This window comes from Moschus berezovskii, chromosome 5, assembly GCF_049115385.1.
Source record: "Moschus berezovskii isolate FMDL1 chromosome 5, NW_MosBer_1.0, whole genome shotgun sequence".
Taxonomy (NCBI): domain Eukaryota; kingdom Metazoa; phylum Chordata; class Mammalia; order Artiodactyla; family Moschidae; genus Moschus; species Moschus berezovskii.
In genome coordinates this window covers 101,786,795-101,806,884 of record NC_142464.1, presented here as the reverse complement: position 1 = coordinate 101,806,884, position 20,090 = coordinate 101,786,795, and the positions used below count along the sequence as shown (strand labels likewise).

Below are 20,090 nucleotides of genomic sequence, written 5' to 3'. Positions count from 1 at the left end.
TTTCTCATCTTTTGAGGAAAGTTAAAGGAGATGGGCAGGAAAATAGTCCTACTTTGTCATCTATGTATTGGGATATTACTTGCCAGGTACTCTGTAAAAAGGAAAGTCTTTAATATGCCATTAATTCCAAAAGGTTATTTGAAATAAGAATTGTTTTAAGCTGAATTTGGAAATTAAGATGACTTTTTAGCCATATTTTTAGCTTCTTGACTGTGAAATCTTTTGTCTTTAAGGTTAAGTACTTGGCACGTTTTCTTTTAATTTCTTTGTTATATCTCAGTCATTGTCAGGGTAAGAGCAGGATCTTTTATCTACCTGGTACTTTTCTTTTCCATTTTAGATATTTATAGCTTCCCTCAAAGTCAGAAACTCATTATGTACTTTGCATATCCAGACCTTTTTCCTCCCCTTCCTACTGCCTGCCTTTGAGCATTTCATTGCTTATCTAACTGTATTTCAGGTAAAACCAGGGAGAATGTGTCAAGACCCCATCAGGGCTTTTATTTAAAATGTTTTTCTTTACTTACTACCCGTAGAAGAAAAGATTTTTGCCTTAAGTATTGATTTGAATTATTCAGACCATGCATATTTGTCATACCTCCTTTTCTCACTGTTCTTCAGTTTATCTGTCATCAAAGATGATCAGTCTTTGATATATGATTTAAAATTCCTTCTTCTTTAGCCTGTTACTTGTACTTACTTTTATGTCCTTTCCAGTCTCATTCTTCTCAAAAGTTTGGTACCTTTATTCTGGTAATGCAAACATTGAATTTCTTTTGGAGTTTTACTCTCCTTTTAATCTATAGAAGAGTAATTGTAAATTATATAGTTGACACTTTCATATTCTGAAATATCTCTTGTACTCCTGGAGGAGGAATTTAATATTATAGAAGGTGCTTATGGCCTCTTTAAAGGGGCAAGTTTTTAATATTTAATATAGTGAATATTTAATCTACAGCCACAAATGACACTATAAAACTTACAGGAAAAGATGATAGCTTAGAGAATTTGGGCTGCAGGTTTTTTGACTTATGATCAGATTGCTTTAAAATGACTGTTTCTATCACATTTAAAAGATACTTCAGTTACTTGTTTACTCAACATTAAAGATAATTATAGCTTGGTAAGATGGAAACTTAACTTTACCAAAATAATAGACTGAGAAAATCCAGTCTTTCTGCAGAGTTTATATTTTCAATAGAAAAATTTTTAAGAAATCTGTTATAGAAATTTCAATAGAAAAGTTAATTTTGTATGTATCTAGTATTCCAACAGTACCAAAGTATATAGAGTAAAACATGAGCGTCCATCTTATTCATACCCTCTAGGAGTAACTCTTACTCATTATTTACACATTACTAGTGTATATGTGTATACTTTTATTTAAATGGCACCATACCATGCATATTGGTTTCCCTGGTGGCTCAGCTGGTAATGAATCTACCTGCCAATGCAGGAAACATGAGAAGTGGGTTCAGTGTCTGGGTTGGAAAGATCCCTTGGAGAAGGAAATGGCAACTCGCTCCACTATTCTTGCCTGGAAAATTCCATGGACAGAGGAGACTGGTGGGTGACAGTTCATGGGGTTGCGAAGAGTTAGACACAGCTGAGTGCGCATATACCCACACACCATGCATATTGAGTTTTGTACCTTAAACATTTTATGGATATCTTTCTCTGTCAGTATATTTTAACTGAGTTGAATTTTTAGTTTTTCCCTCCAAAGATGCTTATAGCCTCTTTCAAGGGGCAAATTTTTAATGTGTTATCCTCACCCACCATGTTAATGTTTATTTTGGCAGAATTATAAAACAATGTTTTAGGGGGAAAAATAACCTCAGAAATTTTGTAGTTAAATACCTCATTGCCCAAATGAGCCTGAATTACCAGAATGGTTAAGTTATCAGTAATAAAAGTTAGTAGTTAATAACAAAACCACATCTGAAAACCAAGCCAGACTTTGAGAGTATACTTCCTAATTCTCATTTTTAAAATTACTTCTTCTGAGTGTATGGTATGAAGATTTTGGTAGCAGATTCATAGCAAATTCACTTCCTTACTTTATTTTGTATAGATTAATATCATGCTCTTGCATTTAACTATTGACCTTGTCACTGATCTGCTCAGAAAATGCAAAGTGAATGAGTACTGGGCAGTGGGAAGGACTTAAATTAAGGTTTAGGTGATTCAAATAACTAAAAACCTACTTCACTAGGTTATTGTGATATTTACGTGACAGATATTTAAACTACTTGTTTACACTAAACTCAGCAAATCAAGCAAATCAAACCAATATAATCAAATATTGGTTATATGATAGGATAGGACCTAACTTGGATAGAGAGCAGGAGTTGGCAAACTTTTTCTATAAAGGACCAGGCAGTTAATGAATAGTTTAGGTTCTGTGGGACTCATACGGTCTCTATCACAGTCTTCTTTTGTAGAAACCTTTAAAAGTGTAAAACCAGCTTCAGCTCATACAGGCTGTACAAACACAGGTGATGGGCTGTGGGCTACAGAATGTCAACCCCCATATTAGGATTATCAGAATCTCAGCACTTTAGCTTCTGAGAACTACTTTAGAGTTAAAGGGGAGAAATAGAAATGAATGGAAAAGAGTAAAGAAGTGATTATGGGTTTTGGGGAAAAACTCTTTTACGATACTGCTTTTTCGATAATAAAGTATAATCTTAACCTTTGTTTCCCTAATGCTTAATTTTAGGTATGAAGCCTATTCATGCTGCAGACAAACAGCTGCTTATAGTGGCAAATGCCCACATGCATTGGGACCCAGAGTATTCTGATGTGAAACTCATTCAGACCATGATGTTTGTCTCAGAGGTTAAAAACATTCTGGAGAAAGCCTCAAGTAGGCCTGGCAGCCCAACCGCAGATCCTAACTCCATCCCGCTGGTGCTATGTGCAGATCTTAACTCATTGCCAGATTCAGGTATTGATAACATGATTTACTCTTTGCGTTCAATTTTGCTGTTACTTCTAGTTGAAAGGTCAGCTGACTTTTAACTTTTGAGTAGAGAATTTCTCTTCTAAATTCAAGAGTGTATCTGTAAGAATCTCAGGAATAGGACATGGGGTAATTGAGAAGAGTTTATTCAGCTGAGCTATTTCCGAAGGTTAAGAGACCCAAAACAATGAATGACACAGTACCCTGCTCCTGGGGGAATTAGGGAAAGTGGTGGGAGCTGCTATCAGAACTTCGAAACAGTAGTTATGAGGAGAGGTTCATGTAATAGGAGCCGCGGATTTGAACTGGGATGCAATCAGTCCCTGGCAAACCAACAAAAAGGGAACCAGGGAAGTATGTATCTTAGCCTCTCTCTGCTTCTGTCCTCTGATCTCTCACCACTGCTGTCCACTGACCAAATCCAACAGAGTGGGGAGGGGTTTGCAGTTGATGTAAGTCAAGGTCAGCCTCCTCTGTCAGAGTGCAGTGGAGAAGGGTGAACTGAGGGGCAACTAGAAAATGTTTAGCACATATAGCTTTCTAGTTTAATAATGTTGGTAACCTTTAAGTGAGTTCATTAAAGTCCTTTAATTCTGATATTAGGTGGCAGAAGAATGATCAGAATTGTCTTAGGATTTCACATTACATCTTGAAATCCTTTTAACCTCTTTATGTCCTAACTTAAATTATTTTAGATCTTTGTTAATAAGAAAAAAAATCAGTTCTGCACTTAGATATTAAAATTCAAATGTAAAACATTATTGTTGTTGTGCTGTTACCAAAGCATATTCTAAATTTTGTATATTTTCAGTAAGCTTCTTTCAATTGTTTAAAACAACCACTCAATAATAAATGTAAAATAACCCAAACGCTTAAAACTGTAATATAAATAAAAGTCTCACATGTAGAATATACCTTTGCTTTCTCTCCTTAGCAAATAAATGCCGAAATCATCCTTTCTCAAAAGTTTGTTTTCAACTCCTGACCCCTTTGACACCTTAACCATGTCCTTAACCTTTTTGAGTGCATTGCCCTGTAGCACAAGTTTCTCCCATCTTATTTGACTATCATTTGGCATCACAGCATCGTGAGTTGGCTCAAACCAGACTCTCAGGGCTGGATCCTAATTCTCCCTCTTAGGAGGTATGCAATCTGTGACTTAAATTCCTCATTTTTAAATAAAGGGGTAATCATTTTATCCACTTCATGGAGTTTGTGAGGTTTAAATGTGTAGGGCTCTTACAGCATTATAAGAGCACGTAATAATTGCTAGATAAATGATACTCCTTTTTAGCTATTCACAGTACTGATGTGCTCATCATTTTTTCTTTATGTATGCTACTGCCTTTCCCGACTCACAAATAGAAAGAGATGTGTGACAGCGTTAACTAATCATCATCGTCAGAAAGATTGCGGTATTTTTTTCCATGTTTACTTACTCAGTGGAAGTGGTATACTTTTTTTGAATGCTTCTACTCTCTTTAGCTTTTTAGACATGTCCAATATTTTTGACGAAGTGTTCTTTCTCTAGCATATAATGTCTTATTTAGTGTGATTGAAAAGTCTCACTGTAGCCTGAAACAAAGATTGATGTTGCCTTCCTGAAGCTAGACATTGCAGTGTTGAAGATGCAGTCTATTTTTGTTGTGAATGATTTAAAATTTTTTATAACATAGTCCAGAAATTGTTAACTGGCTGGATAGAATGGTGAAATACTAAAGAGAGGTTGCTTTGGGATAATATTCTACAAACATATAGGGTCAAGACTTTCCTAGTGAATGCTACCCTAGACCCTGGGAATCATCTTCATCTTGAAGAGCCATTAATAAAACTGAAACTGTTCCAGGGTGATCCAGATATTTTGCTCTGAAATAGGCAATGAATACCCTTCAGTTTGATTGAACCATATGAAATTGCTGATATTTGATTTCTTAACATTAACCTAAAGAAGACAGTTTCATAAGTAAAAATAAATGTTCAGTGTAATAATTCCACTCTGAACTTGAGTGCATGTACTTGGCAGCAGATTTTGTCTATGAAGTCTTCTGTAAGGTCTAAATGCTAAATGGTAGTGTTTCTTCTTTATTCTGCCAGGTGTTGTGGAATATTTAAGCAATGGAGGAGTAGCTGACAACCACAAAGACTTCAAGGAACTAAGGTACAATGAGTGTCTTATGAACTTCAGCTGCAATGGGAAGAATGGAAGCTCAGAAGGGAGAATCACACATGGCTTCCAACTGAAGAGCGCCTATGAAAATAACTTGATGCCTTACACCAATTACACCTTTGATTTCAAAGTGAGTGAAGCCTCTGGGCTGGCATAGAAATTATGTCAAATATAAACATGTGACAAGAAAGGGCCAGAGATTAATAGTATAATCTTTAGGAGTTTTTACATTCTCTAAACGTCTTGGCTAAGTGTGCACCTAAATCTGTAAGGAGGTTTGTTAGGCTTTGTGGCTATTATTGTGGAACTCAGAATTCTCTTTGAAAACTCATTTCTTCAGATTTCAAATAACCATGATAATAGCAGAAATTTCTGAAATACTGTGCATGTGCCAGGTACTGTTCAAAAGTGCTTTGTGTTTATTAATATAATAATAATAAACCACGCCATCTCTGACTTTCAGTAAGGATCCAAATAGTAAGCAACTTGATAAAGCTAAACTCATCTTGAGTGAATTGTAGAGTATTCCCTCAAAATTTTCTTAGATCTCTCCATTGATATTTATCTTAAAATTTTCCATTTTTTTTTTTTTTGGGAAGATGTGGTTAGAAAGTTTGTACTTAGGGTTTATTTTATATCCACGTTGTCATACTAATAAATGACCAGGCAGTGGACCACCACTCTAGCTTAGTAAAAGAACAAGAAAGATTTTTTTTGCAAAATAAGAAAAAAAATTAAGAGGATCAGCTTTATAGGATCAGTGTTCTTTTGAAACATTGATTGATAGTGGTTTTTCTGTAGTTAATCCCTTTCCCTTTGGAAGTTTTCTGATCTTTTTGTCTGCTTGTAGCTCTTCTCTTATACTTTTGACTTTCTGGCATTCCAGGAATCTATCCTAAAGTCTTATACTATCGTGAAAACGCAGATGTTGGAAAATAGGAGTAAGAAGCCGAAAGGGAATTTAATAAAACACCAAAGGAAATTATGAATTGGGCTCTGGCACATCTCCAGTAACCTTTTTCCATTTTCAGTGCTTGTTAGCCTGTTTCCAAGAAACAGATAGTAGGAAGAAAACAGGAAATTTATGTGCTGATGTTATTCATCAGTTTTTTGTAATAAAAAAATGGAAACAAATTGTTTATACGTTGAATCTAATTTTAGTATTTTAACTGTTAGAGTAGGTAATACTATGCAGAAATAATTGATTTTGTTCAGATCACTCATATGCAGTAATGTGCTGATGAATATTTAATAACCAACTTTCTGAGAAAAAACCCGAATTTGTAGAGTTTGCAGATTCCTGTGGTACAGGTACTCTCATTGTAGGACATTTCAGGCTCCCAACATCATACCATTGAACACTTTGAGTTGGGATGAAGTGTCCAGCTGACTCTACCACTCCACTGCTCCTGTGTAAGCGTAAAGGAAAACCTCTGGACTTAATGATACACAGTTAACTATATAGGTTAAGTCCTATACAGTGGTATATAATACATCTCTGCCAGCACAACCCAGAATACCTACACAAAGGCTCCCTGAAGTAAATGTTCAGTGGTTCTACAACTCTTACTGTTGTTTCGGTATGTGTATACTTAAAAAGACTTAAATCATTTCTCCCTTAACTACGCTTTTATAAAGGTTGCTTTTTCCTTGTCCATAAAGTAAAAATTAGGGAAATAAAATCTAGAATATTAATGTAAACCATCTTCCTCAATCATCTGAGTAGTTTTAAAATCTTTTATTGATATTTCTTCAAAAGATCTAATGTGTTAGTATTGAATTAAAAAATCTTGTTGAGTCATTTATACTGTTTAGTGCATGGCTCAGAGTGATGTTTGCATGTATATGATAGGATGAGAAAGGACAGGACTATAAGTATGTGTGAGAGAGGCATGAATGGGAAGGTAAATATGATCTCTGGCTGGTAGATAGACGGGAGGGTGGAAAAGAAGAATGATCAGAGAAAAAACTAAGGGCATACCTGACTAAAGAGAATTAATTTTGGTGTAAGTAGCAGACAATAAACTTCAGTTTCATACAAAGCATTTTATGTGACTGGTGATGCACCACTTTTGAAAGCAGTTGGTAGAAAAGGATAGGTAACGTCAAATATAAAAATGTCATGTGCTTAGCGTTAAATGCAGATCCAAGTCTAGTATCCTGCCATTACATCAGTGGAGAACTGTTAATTTTGTTCATTTTGACCTAGCATTTGTCTACTTTCTTGGTTCTTGAGTAAATTAGAAATGTAGAAAAGTGATACTTGGAACTGAGTCATTTAATCTGGAACTAATTTGGAGTCACTTGAAGCAGTTAGAATTACTTGTAGACCAGGTATCTTAGTGAGTTTAGGTTGCCATGACAGAATACCAAATACTGTGTGGCTTATAAAACAACAGACCTTTACTTCCCACAGTTCTGAAGGCTGGAAGTTTAAGATCAGGTGCCAATATTCAGGTTGTAGTGAGGCTTGTCCTCTGGGTTGCAGGCAGCTGTTTTCTCATTGCATCCTCACATGGTGGAGAGAGAGCTCTCTGGGGCTTCTTTTTATAGAGCACTAATCCCATTCATGAGAATTTCATCTTTATGACCTAGTCATCTGCCAAATGCTCCACCTCCTAATACTATCACCTTAGGGATTAGAATTTTAACATGAATTTGGGGGAATACAAACGTTCAGTCCCTGACATGCGATCAGTTGAATAAATTGCTGATTGAAACTGGCTGCTGCTTTTACCACCCACCCCGCCTTGCATCAGTCCAAGGGTGTGTCTGAACCATTTAATGAAAAGAGGGAGGACTTTTTCCCTATTATGTCAAATAGTAAATCTTTCTGTTACATTATGAAATTTACAGTGTATAATTTTCTCACATTCTTTACAAAACAAAGCTTAACATATTGCTAGCTCATAAACTATTTTTGCTTTTTACTTTTTTCTCATACACCATTCTAGATTTACCTGTAGTCTTTACTAATACAAAGACTATTTTCCTGCATTAGTGTCTTTTAAAAAAGAAACAGTTTGAATCAGAAAAGGTTGAGAATTGTTAGCCTGTAACCTTATTTGTGAATATAATACAGTGTACCAATGTACCTACATATGTATAAATATTTGGACCAGTTCAGACTTGGTCTTTCTAAGGCTTGTGATAAGAGCTTTTACTCTGGATGTTTCAAACCAAGAAAATAGTTACAAGTGATGTCTCCAGTTAAAATATATCTACTTTCTAGAATGCTTAACATCTTTATTGGGGTCTGTATTTATAAAGGTTTCTCTGGCCCTAGTAACTAATGTGCATAATGACACTTTATAATAACATGATAAGATATAGGAGGTTTTATTCAACAGAAGTAGTTGAAAATGTTTTATTTGTGTAAAACATAAATGTTTTAAATGTGTTTACTGAAGCAAAAGGTGGTCTCATAAACGAAAGGAAAGCCACTGTGACTCTTGTTGACCTTTTCCTAAAATCGTGCTGCAAAACTAGGCATTAGCCTGAAGAAAGGCATAAAAATACATTGTACTAATGTCCTTTCTTTACTGTTTGGACTTGGAACGTTAATGGCAGAGTGTACTCCCCTGGATTCAAGTAGGTTCCTTAATTTGTGGTAAAGCAGGGTTGCTGCTGCTGCTGCTAAGTCTCTTCAGTCATGTCCGACTCTGTGTGACCCCATAGATGGCAGCCTACCAGGCTCCGCCGTCCCTGGGATTCTCCAGGCAAGAACACTGGAGTGGGGTTAAGGTATACCTATTGTTGAATAAAACCCTCTCCCTCAAAAGAACTATTTGGTTGTTTTGGTCTTGGCTGTGTCCAAATTAGAAAACTAAGGTTATTGTTTACAAATTTCACAGTATAATTTTTTTATCGAGTTCTATTTTTTTTTGGTAGCCCATTTCACTGTAATACTCTTTAAAATATTAGCTGGAACTCATTATATATAGTATTTATAAATAAAAGAAGTACTTCCAAGTGTGAAAGTCTTTCTCCATGCTTGGGTTCAGGCTCTCTTGACGTGGGAAGGAAGAAAGTTGACTTTACTGTCTTGCATATACACAACCCAGGGCAAAACAAAGCACACTTGTTTTGAAATTACGGTTCAGATAAAGCAAATCTTCTAGCTCTGAGATGTACAACTGAATACGTACATAGGTCTCTTCTGAATGTTTTTTGCTGAGGTATTTTTATGCAGCAAGGAATCCAGAATTTATAGTACACCAGGATTTGTGAAAATGAGTATTCTAAAGAACAGATTAGAATGATTAAATATATGCAATATTTTGTATACGTGTATAAAATCTGGGAAAGCTGAGCTAGGATTAGCAGTCTGGAAACATGCTTTACAGTGGCTTCATTCAGATGTGTTGGGTTGATGTACAAATAACTGAAAGTAATGCTAGTTTTCATTAAAAGAATTATTTTTGTCATAACTTTTCATTAACTATGTGTCTGTATAAATATCTTTATTTTCTGTTTATTGGAACGGGAAGAGTCAGTGCAGTTTCCATAATGTTAATACTAATAAATGAGATTTCACTGGCCCAAGCCAGCTAATTCTGGAGAGGCTTAGACATGATTTGGTCGGCTTATTTAGCTTCTCAATTTGCTTACCACTGTGCACATGTGAGGTCTTCCCTGTAGCTCAGTTGGTAAAGAATCTGCCTGCAGTGCAGGAGACCCGGGTTCGATCCCTGGGTTGGGAAGATCTCCTGGAGAAGGAAACGGCAAACCACTCCAGTATTCTTGCCCGGAAAATCTCATGGACAGAGGAGCCTAGCATGCTACAGTCCATGAGATCACAAGAGTCAGACACGACTTACTTCATTAATCTACTTTATATGAGCACATGTGCAAGGTGTTATGGTTCTACTAGGTACTGTGTTTCCCTCTTTAGCCACCTTTATTTCACGTAATTCCTATTCAAGATTTGAGCTTTATTTGGCCCATTGTGAAGACAGCAGGTACCAGAAGTACAGGTTACTCAAGTATTTGTCATTTACAAATTATGAATTGTTCTTTTACATATCTTGGGTTTTTCTTTTTATCTAAGCATATATTTTTCTCTCTTTTTCAAACCCCCCAATCTCTTTTCAGGGCGTGATTGACTACATTTTCTATTCCAAGACTCATATGAACGTGCTTGGTGTCCTGGGGCCTTTAGATCCTCAATGGCTGGTTGAGAACAACATCACTGGGTGTCCACACCCTCACATCCCTTCAGACCACTTCTCACTGTTAACACAACTTGAACTCCACCCTCCACTCCTGCCTCTTGTCAACGGTGTTCACTTGCCTAACCGGAGGTAGTGGAGTACTACCCCGCCAAGACGGGGGTCTGTTGCTATGGACCTGTACAGTTGTAAATCAAAGTATGTAGGAGTGAAGTATGGCCATCCTTAAGCTGCTTCTTCAGGTTCCTTTCATTATGTGTTTGCTATAAGATTTTGTACAATTTTGTGCATATTGGTATCATTTGGCACTAGGGCTGGAACCAAAGTATTACTCTTTCCAAATTTTTCATTTAACATGATTTTAAGTTGGACTGTCTTCATATTATATTAGGAGTCAGCATTCATAATTGGTAAATCACCTATTCAAGGCCCAAAAACAAATGTATTTGTTTTTCCAAAACAAATACTTTGTTTTGAATGTTTTCAAGTGAGCCAACCATTTTTCATCTTTGTGAAAGGTAATTTTTAAAGATTATAAATGTGAGATTTTAAACTGAATGATGGTATGCCTTGCAGGAAGCTTTCTTGAATTTGTTTTCCATAACAAACTGATTTTTGGCTCCCCAGTCATTTGCACATTAACAGAGCACTTATATTTGCTAGATCTGTACATAAACTAGCCATAATGAGAAAAATTGAGAAATTAAAGATGATTGCACAGTATGCTTTAAAAATCAAGCATTTAACAGCACACAATTTGTTGGGCAAGCACTCGTCGATTTTTTTGTTTTGTTTTGAATTTTGAGGAATCATTCTGTATTTTGTTCCCCTATTAGTTATGACCTTACTAGAAATATTAATTCTAAGCTTGTCTCTCCAGTTTATTTATAGGAAAACAACGGGTAATTTCTACTGCTGCGCATCTTGAAAACAGAATTTGGCCTGTCTAGGATGCCCCTAAAATTAGTGTCCAGTATTTTTTTTTAAATTATTTCCATCCACCCTTTTCTGCCTGGTTGTGCTGGAAAAACAGATATTATATGACCTGTTTCACTTTTGCTGTTATGGGCATATGTTAAAAGAAATAACTACTGAATGAAAAGGCCCTGATCAAAGTTTTAGAGGTGGAAAGCTATACAGATATTTCACGTTTCCCAGAGTAGGTCAAGTGGCTGTTGGTTTTGGCTTTTTGAGGTGACAATGGAAAGGATTTGGGGGTTGAGAGAGAACAGGGAGTAGTTGAAAACCTTGAATCATTTTTCCTGACTCTAGTTGCCAAATGGCCGTTATATGCTTTTAATCTTTGTTTCTGTTGTCTGTCAGGGTTGAATTAAGAAGCTACTGGTTTATTCCCAACTATTGATATGCTCTTTAGATACGTTGGAATCCTTTTTTCGCCCAGGAGGGGCCAGTTGAAAATCTGTGACTCAAGAGGCAGTGAACGCAATACCATTTTCTGGGGGGAAAATTGGTTGGCTACTTGATGTTAATTATGGCACAGTAACAGGAAAAGGTTGTGTCTGTGTTTTTAAGTTTTTCTTTATTCTGCTTTTTTGCTGCTATAAGAGTTTTCTGAAATTTATATTTTAAACTTTTCATGCACTTTACTGTTTCTAGTCTCAAAATGTGATATTTTTAATAAACAAGAAATTTTCCATTATGTGAATGAAATTTTAAAAGAAAATAGCCTATATTTGTGTCTCACTAATATATAAAGTACAGGTCAAATTTAAATTATTTAATTAGTTTTAAATATATAAAATTTGTCTCCTCTTTGAAAGCTGACATCTTAGGCTGTTTTATTAGTCTTAAATGATGCATTTCCTTTGGTCATTTTATACTAATTTCTTCCGTGGTAAATTAATCAGGCTACATAAGATAATATTTCCCCTGAAGGGCAATTTTAGTGGGACAAGGGTGGTGGGACGATGTGATATCAGATATAGGATTGCATCAGAAGGGTTCTGTAAAGCCTAAACTCCCTTTTAAAAGTGCCTAGTGATAGAGGCGTGGTTTGTCATCTATTATAATTGGAATGTCATTGTAGTTGAGTGAAGTTTGATGTAAATAAAATATTCTTTTAAAAATGTCAAGATACCAGAATAAACAAACAAAATAAACAACCCTTAAGATGACAGATTTTCCTCAAGTGTGCAGGTATCCCTTCTTATATACCTCAAGCATTCAACATCTAGCCATGCAAATTGATTACCTGAAGCATAGTACTGGAAAGTAGAATAGCATGAAAAACTTAATTTTGTGGACATTACCTTTTTTTGTAATCAGCTACTGTATGTTTTATTTTTATCTCTTGTTTTGGGTGGGTTTTCTGCTCTGGAGGTATATGCACTAACTAATACATTTTCCTTTTCTCATATACGCATGTTAATTAGCAATGTGAGCAATATTTCTTACCATACTTCACTCCCAATATTTTTTGAGATGTTTGTATAAAATGGAATTTAAAGTTCACTTATGATTGTATATGAACCACAGAGGAGCCCATTTATTAATAAAAAAACTTTTTTAATAGTTAAATGTAGAGGGAAAAATAAAAAAAAATTGGGAAACATTGTAAACAGCTTAAGTTTATTTTGTGTATGATCGAGGCACTCTGTTGCAGGAAGGTGTGTAATTGGGTTCTCTCTGCTTCCAAATGCACTCTTTCAAACCATTCATTATCCTGTGTATTTTTAATGTGGTTTTAGTAAATGTTGGTAGTAGCTCTGTTGAAGTAGGTAATTGTGTTATGCTTTGGGTGGCAAACACACTTGGGGCATGGTAACCCAAATTTCAGATGTGCACGGTTTCCCTTGAACCCACTGCCCAAATTTCACACACCCTTCACCCTTTGTTCCCTTTGTAAAAGGAGTGGTATCTGTTTTGAGCTGCCAATTCAGATGATCAGAAATGCTGCTCCCCTCAGTATTGTCTTGTTAAAAATGCATGCCATTTGGAACCTTGGCATGAGAAGCCAAAAGGAAGAGGTGAATGACATATGGTATATATTCAGTGAAAGTGAAATATTTCTGCTCATATACTTTATGGTTCTCAGAATAAGTTAATAAGCTTTATGCCATGGGACTGCTGCGTATTTTATCTGAAGGTTAAAGAAAATTTGGGCATTTTTAGGTTGTGATAATGTTTTATTTTTTTAAACTGTTAAATATGATTTCTGATATCTAAGAACTGGAGTGTTCTTTAAATTTATCAAAACAGTGTTGTTTGAGGAAGGGAAAACTGCACTGTTTGCCATTACAACAGTCATACCAAGTGCATGTCACGTCACCCACTCTCTCAGGCATCAGTATCCGCCTCATAGCTTTACATATTTTGATGGGGAAATCTTGCAGCATCCTCAGGACTGACATCTGAGAAAGGCTCAGATCCACTTACTGCTCCTTGCTTGTTGACTTTGTTTTAAAATATTGTGCCTGGTGTCAACTTTTAAGCAACAGCACTGCCTAAAAGCAAGCAGAGAACAGAATCCCAGCACCATTCTATAGGCAACTTTTTAGAATTCAGATATAGTAAATCTGTTCAAGATTTATGATGTTTTATGTAAAAAAAAAATTTTGTACAATGTAGCTGAATATTTTTGTTTAATTTCTTTGATGTAAGGCGTGTGAACGTTCGTTTGAATATCACATGTTAAAGTCAGGTATGGCACAATGGGTTCTGAGACCAGCTTTTCCTCCCTCCCATTTGCCTTGTTCCAAGCTCTTTCTTTTCCAATTACTTTTCTGATGGTCATAGGCAGATATTTAATTTTACTAATAAGCATCCTGTGTGAATGTATTAAAGAAGCCACTCTGTTTTAGTGTTATAGTTTGCAGAAATATAAAGCTTCATTTCTTATTTGTCCCTATTCTTTGATAAAAGTTATATATTCAGTCATGTTAAAGTTATATATTAAATCACAGAGAAGCAAAGGAGAAAGTTGAAAGATACTGAAGGCTCATATCACTTGATTCTGTGGTGGGTTGTATTAGGACTGAGGACGTGACACATTAAAACTGGAACACGGGCAAACATAGTGTTCCATTTTAAAATTATATCTCCTAAGTATATACTTTAAGTGGGTGAAAAATTAAGTTTGTATTTGCATTTCTAAGAGCTTCTAAAAGTCGCTAGTGCCAACTATACTTTTAAATCAGAAAGCAAGGAATAGAGAAAGCACAAGAAAAAAATAGGTTAAATGTGTTCTTTGAGAGAACCAGAGGCATATGGTTTGGCATTCCTAATCCAAGGCTAGATTTTCTAGCAATAAAAGTCAACTGTGTCCCAATACTTACTTTGTTTCTAAGGCCTTATATTCTGAGTTTCTGAGGAATTTTAATCACTTTATAAAATGTACTGACTGATAGTAGGTTCAGTCACAAACAGCATCATCAGTTTCTGATACATTTGGCAGACCATAAGAATAACCGTTTCATAGCAGGCAAAGACTTTATTGCACATTTTCAAAATAGCACTCATATATACTTACAGTTTGACAGAAGTGAAATTCTCACATTTGTAAGGTAGTCTTTCTCTTCCGCCTGTCCTCTCCCTTTAAAAAAAAAATCACCTTTCTAATGTGTGGAAGATTTAACTCTTCCCTTCTGACTTGTATCATGTTTCTAGAACTCTGTGAATTATAAGTTCATAAATTAACTAGGGATATTAGAGTATTTTTCTAAGCCAGGAACTTAAGTTTTGAATTTGTAGACAGAGGAGAACTTTTATACTTATGGTTGCTTTGAGTGATTGTAATTTTTTTTAACGGTATCATGATCACTAAATTTGAATTCTAACACAAGTAAATTAGTACATCTTACCCTGGCCTATTTACCAAAATTGTAATCTGTTCAGGAACATGGTGCCAAAAGCATCTTGGATTTTACAACATGATACATGTTTATTGTGTGTCTACCTTTGAGCTTAAAAGAAAAAAGTTCTTTGTACTGCAGGATGTTTTGAACAAGATCCACAGAAAGAAAAAAAAAAAGCAGTTCTTTTCAGGAAGGTAGTAAGTAAACATACATGTTTCTTGTTTTTAACCAAATACCTTCTTTGTGTAAGTTTCTCTGTTAAGCAATCACAAATTCTATAAGAAACAGGAAGATTCCAGGGAAAGCAAGCTTCATAAGCCTAGTTAGTCATTTCTTTTGGCATAAGTTTGTTTGATTAGACTTGGGTTATTCTTGGAACCAAAGGAAAACAAGCATGTTGAAGTTTTGTTCAACAAACACCATGACACCGAAGAAATGGAATGTTTTTAGGTAAAGTAATTTTTACTTTGAAAGCATAAGAAATGACATTTCTGCATTTTCTTTGCAGTGGTAAAAATTTAGTAGCATTGTACTGAAATGAGAAGTTGTGTCATCAGAAACAAGCCACATTATGAAGAGTATATGCAAACACCAAGTGATATGACTCTCTTGGCACAGTAGCATTGGATATATTACCACTTTCAGAGACTTTCGGAAGGCATAGTTTGATGCCTCCTAGTAGTTATTTTTGTTAAAAGTCTCCCCAAATTGAGATGATGTCCCTACTTGTATGTCTGTCACTTTCCACCCTTAAGCATAAGAATCATGGTAGCCCTCTCAAAAGTGGTCCTTTATTGCTCTTTTCAGTTTTGTATTAATTTCTAATTACTGATATATGACTGTATTTCCTTTCAGTTTATCAATGGTATATGTACCACATTTGTTTAATTAGTTAACTCACACAATTGGCTCAGCATTGATGTGTCAGACAATGGCTTTGCTTCTTACTGAACAGGCTTAGTTTCTTGCTCCTTGTTTAAATCTCGATGCAGTAAGTGATGCAGTAGTCTGGGTGTGTATTTTATTCAGAAACTGTACTGTCCTTTTTCTCTGTGCTTAACTTGCTTAAAATATATTTCCTTACCTTTGAAATTCCTGAGCGGTGCTCTGCCAAGTTTTGGGGCTGGGGGGAGGGAAGGGTTTGGATGGCTGTGTTACTGCACACTGGATCTGGAAGTGTTCAGTGTTGTGAGTGGCAAATTTCTCAAACACCAGCAGCACTGAGAAGTGCACTATGGGCATTCGTACAGTTGTCCAAATGCAAGCAATTCTTTCATCCAGGAGAAGTGGAGGAGTAGAGTTCATTGGAGTACTTGGTATATTTTGAGGGGGAGTGAATGTTTCAGCTCTGGGTTTTGTTGTCTCTGAGTGGAATGGGGTGGTAAGGAGGGAGGTGATTTTTTTTTTTTTTTGAGAGTATGTATGTACCTTTTCTCTGAAAGGGCCAGAGTGTTGGTCAAGTTCACCGTGTTAATTTATATGTATTTTTTTCTATTGTGATTTCTTTCAACCATAAAGCAAGTGCCAACTAATCGTCCATGAGATGACTTACTCTTCCACTCAATTTACCATTTGAATAGAGAAGGGTTCATTTATTTTCCTTACTTGGCATTAAATTAATAATTCATTGTTTTGCATACATTTTTGTCATTCAGTGGCCTCTCAAGTGTTTTTATAACTAATGGTTGAAGAGCAAAGCACATGAGTTTAAAACTGAGCAAGAAGTTTTGGTGATTTTTTTTTTTTTTCCTAAATACTGGTTAGTTTCTACTGATACTGTTCCAAAATGGATTCTTCTGTTTTAAATTGTGTGTTTACTTTGCTTTTGTCCTAAGAAAAAGCCAAGCACTAAATCAATTTGTTACTGTGTTCTAATAATCAGTTCAAAATCTGAGACTTCCTTCCTTTCTTTTTTAAAAAGTTAGATTTAATGAAGTGCCATGAATTGTAGCTTACTAGTGTTTAATGTTTAATAGACTGGTTCTGTGGTGTTCTAATCATTTAACACTCTGTCATCCCTGGAGAAAGTGGTTCTACACTTAGGGAACACATTCTCTCTGACAAAATCACCAGCTGCTTTATTTTTCTATTTATTACAGTTAAACAGTTCATGCGGTCTGAATTTTGACCAAACTGCTCAGCTGAGATGTTTTTCACAATAGACACTGTACAAAATGTGTGTGCAAAAGGACACAGTTGGGTGGTAGTATTTTTCCATTAATGTGAACATTGACTAAACAAAGCAGTCCTGCCTTTTAAATCTTGTGGCAGCTCAGGAGGGAGGTGCTTAAGAACCTTAACTACTATGTCAGATGACAAAATACTTTTTTCCATTTTGGAGATTGGGTACTGCTCACACATGATGTATAGGGCTAAATATATGCTTGTTTCCTTGCACCTGTGTACTTCCCCTTCTCTCCCTCCCATCCTTCCCCTGTAGGCAATAAATGGCCATTTTGCAACTGCATACCTTTGTCTTGGTTTTTTACTCTTTATGTGTGCAGTGTAAGGATTTGCTTTAAGATCAGCATGTCTCTTCTAAAGTGAAGTCGGGAGCCAAGGTCAGGCACAAATTACAAATTCATATTATGTAATATTTTTCGTAGAGCAAACTACAGTACTCCTTAAGCAACACTTTGTTTAGAAAAGAGTTGTAAGATAATTGTAGTTATGAGACTTATTTTGGCTGAAGAAATCTGAACAGAGGGACATGTGATTTCTGAATGGGGCTTTAATAGCCAGTATACAATTTGTCATAGGTGTTCCTTTTACTTGCCTTGATGATCATAGAAATATATGTTGAGACCAAACCTTTCATCCTTGTAGCTTTGAAGAACAGAGCTCCTCTGCTGACCAGCATAGGACGTGTAGTGTAAGTGAAAACAACTGCCAAGTCACAGTGTCATCCTTGAATAAATGTTTGTTATTAAAGCATAATCTAGCCCATTCTGACTGACTGACAGATATCAGCCAGATATGCTGAGTTACCAGTATGGACCAACCTCAACAGGCGGACCTGCAAAGATGTACAGTAAATTCTTTCAACAAACAAGTATCTGCTATGAACTAGATGCTTTGTGCGGCATAAAGATGGACAGGCTTCCCATCCTCCCAAGAATTCACATTCCAGATGCTCTTCTATTTATGACTAAGAATAATGAACTACTAAGTGTTGTAGTTAAATGTGTCTTAAACCTTAGAAACTTGGAAGAGGGGAGGGAAAGGCACACAGTGAAATAATTAGAAATTCTGAAAATTACAGATATTCAGTACAAAAATACTACTAAGGCATGGTGTGATTGAGATAAGATTATTCCTTTTTTTCATTTAAATGCAAATTTGAGTACTCAAAAGTTTTAGGAGATAAAAAAGGATAATAAAGCCAAGCTCTTTTCCTATTTATTAGTAAAACCCAAAACAAAAGCTACTGCGGTTCAGTTCAGTCACTCAGTCCTGTCCGACTCTGTGCGACCCCATGAATCACAGCACGCCAGGCCTCCCTGTCCATCACCAACTCCCGGAGTTCACTCAAACTCATGTCCACAGAGTCAGTGATGCCATCCAGCCATCTCATTCTCTGTCATCCCCTTCTCCTCCCGCCCCCAACCTTTCCCAGCATCAGAGTCTTCTCCAGTGAGTCAACTCGTCGCATGAGGTGGCCAAAGTATTGGAGTTTCAGCTTTAGCATCAATCCTTCTAATGGACACCCAGGATTGATCTCCTTTAGAATGGACTGGTTGGATCTCCTTGCAGTCCAAGGGACTCTCAAGAGTCTTCTCCAGCACCACAGTTCAAAAGCATCAATTTTTCGGCAGTCAGCTTTCTTCATAGTCCAACATTCACATCCATACATGACCACGGGAAAAACCATAGCCTTGACTAGATGGAACTTGGTTGGCAAAGTAATGTCTCTGCTTTTTAATATACTATCTAGGTTGGTCATAACTTTCCTTCCAAGGAGTGTCTTTTAATTTCCTGGCTGCAATCAGCATCTGCAGTGATTTTCGAGCCCCCAAAAATAAAGTCTGACACTGTTTCCACTGTTTTTCCATCTATTTCCCATGAAGTGATGGGACCAGATGCCATGATCTCTGTTTTCGGAATGTTGAGCTTCAAGCCAACCTTTTCACTCTCCTCTTTCACTTCATCAAGAGGCTTTTGAGTTCCTCTTCACTTTCTGCCATAAGGGTGGTGTCATCTGCATATTTGAGGTTATTGATATTTCTTCCAGCAATCTTGATTCCGGCTTGTGCTTCTTCCAGCCCAGCGTTCCTCATGATGTACTCTGCATAGAAGTTAAATAAGCAAGGTGACAATATACAGCCTTGACGTACTCCTTTTCCTATTTGGAACCAGTCTGTTGTTCCATGTACAGTTCTGACTGTTGCTTCCTGACCTGCATACAGGTTTCTCAAGAGGCAGGTCAGGTGGTCTGGTATTCCCATCTCTTTCAGAATGATCCACAGTTTATTGTGATCCACACAGTCAAAGGCTTTGGTATAGTCAATGAGGCAGAAATAGCTGTTTTTCTGGAACTCTCTTGCTTTCTCCATGATCCAGCAGATGTTGGCAATTTGATCTCTGGTGCCTCTGCCTTTTCTAAAACCTGCTTGAACATCGGGGAGTTCACGGTTCACATATTGCTGAAGCCTGGCTTGGAGAATTTTGAGCATGACTTTACTAGTGTGTGAGATGAGTGCAATTGTGCGGTAGTTTGAGCATTCTTTGGCATTGCCTTTCTTTGGGATTGGAATGAAGACTGACGTTTTCCAGTCCTGTGGCCACTGCTGGGTTTTCCAAATTTGCTGGCATATTGAGTGCAGCACTTTCACAGCATCATCTTTCAAGATTTGAAATAGCTCAACTGGAATTCCATCACCTCCACTAGCTTTGTTCGTAGTGATGCTTTCTAAGGCCCACTTGACTTCACATTCCAAGATGTCTGCCTCTAGGTCAGTGATCATGTTATTGTG

The 20,090-nt window shown here is 36.4% G+C and overlaps 1 protein-coding gene across 5 annotated transcripts in view; it reads left to right on the top strand.

The window, feature by feature from the left end:
- CNOT6L (CCR4-NOT transcription complex subunit 6 like) overlaps positions 1 to 17,584 on the top strand; it is a 125,281-nt gene extending 107,697 nt beyond the window's left edge. For all 5 annotated transcript variants that reach the window (XM_088836411.1, XM_088836412.1, XM_088836409.1 and 2 more), the window contains 3 exons: positions 2,723 to 2,950; positions 5,060 to 5,262; positions 10,227 to 17,584. In XM_088836411.1, the coding sequence (XP_088692537.1) occupies positions 2,723 to 2,950; positions 5,060 to 5,262; positions 10,227 to 10,439 (644 nt within the window). In that variant the 3' untranslated portion in view covers positions 10,440 to 17,584. The remainder of the gene's footprint in view (positions 1 to 2,722; positions 2,951 to 5,059; positions 5,263 to 10,226) is intronic.
- Positions 17,585 to 20,090: the final 2,506 nt, after the last annotated feature.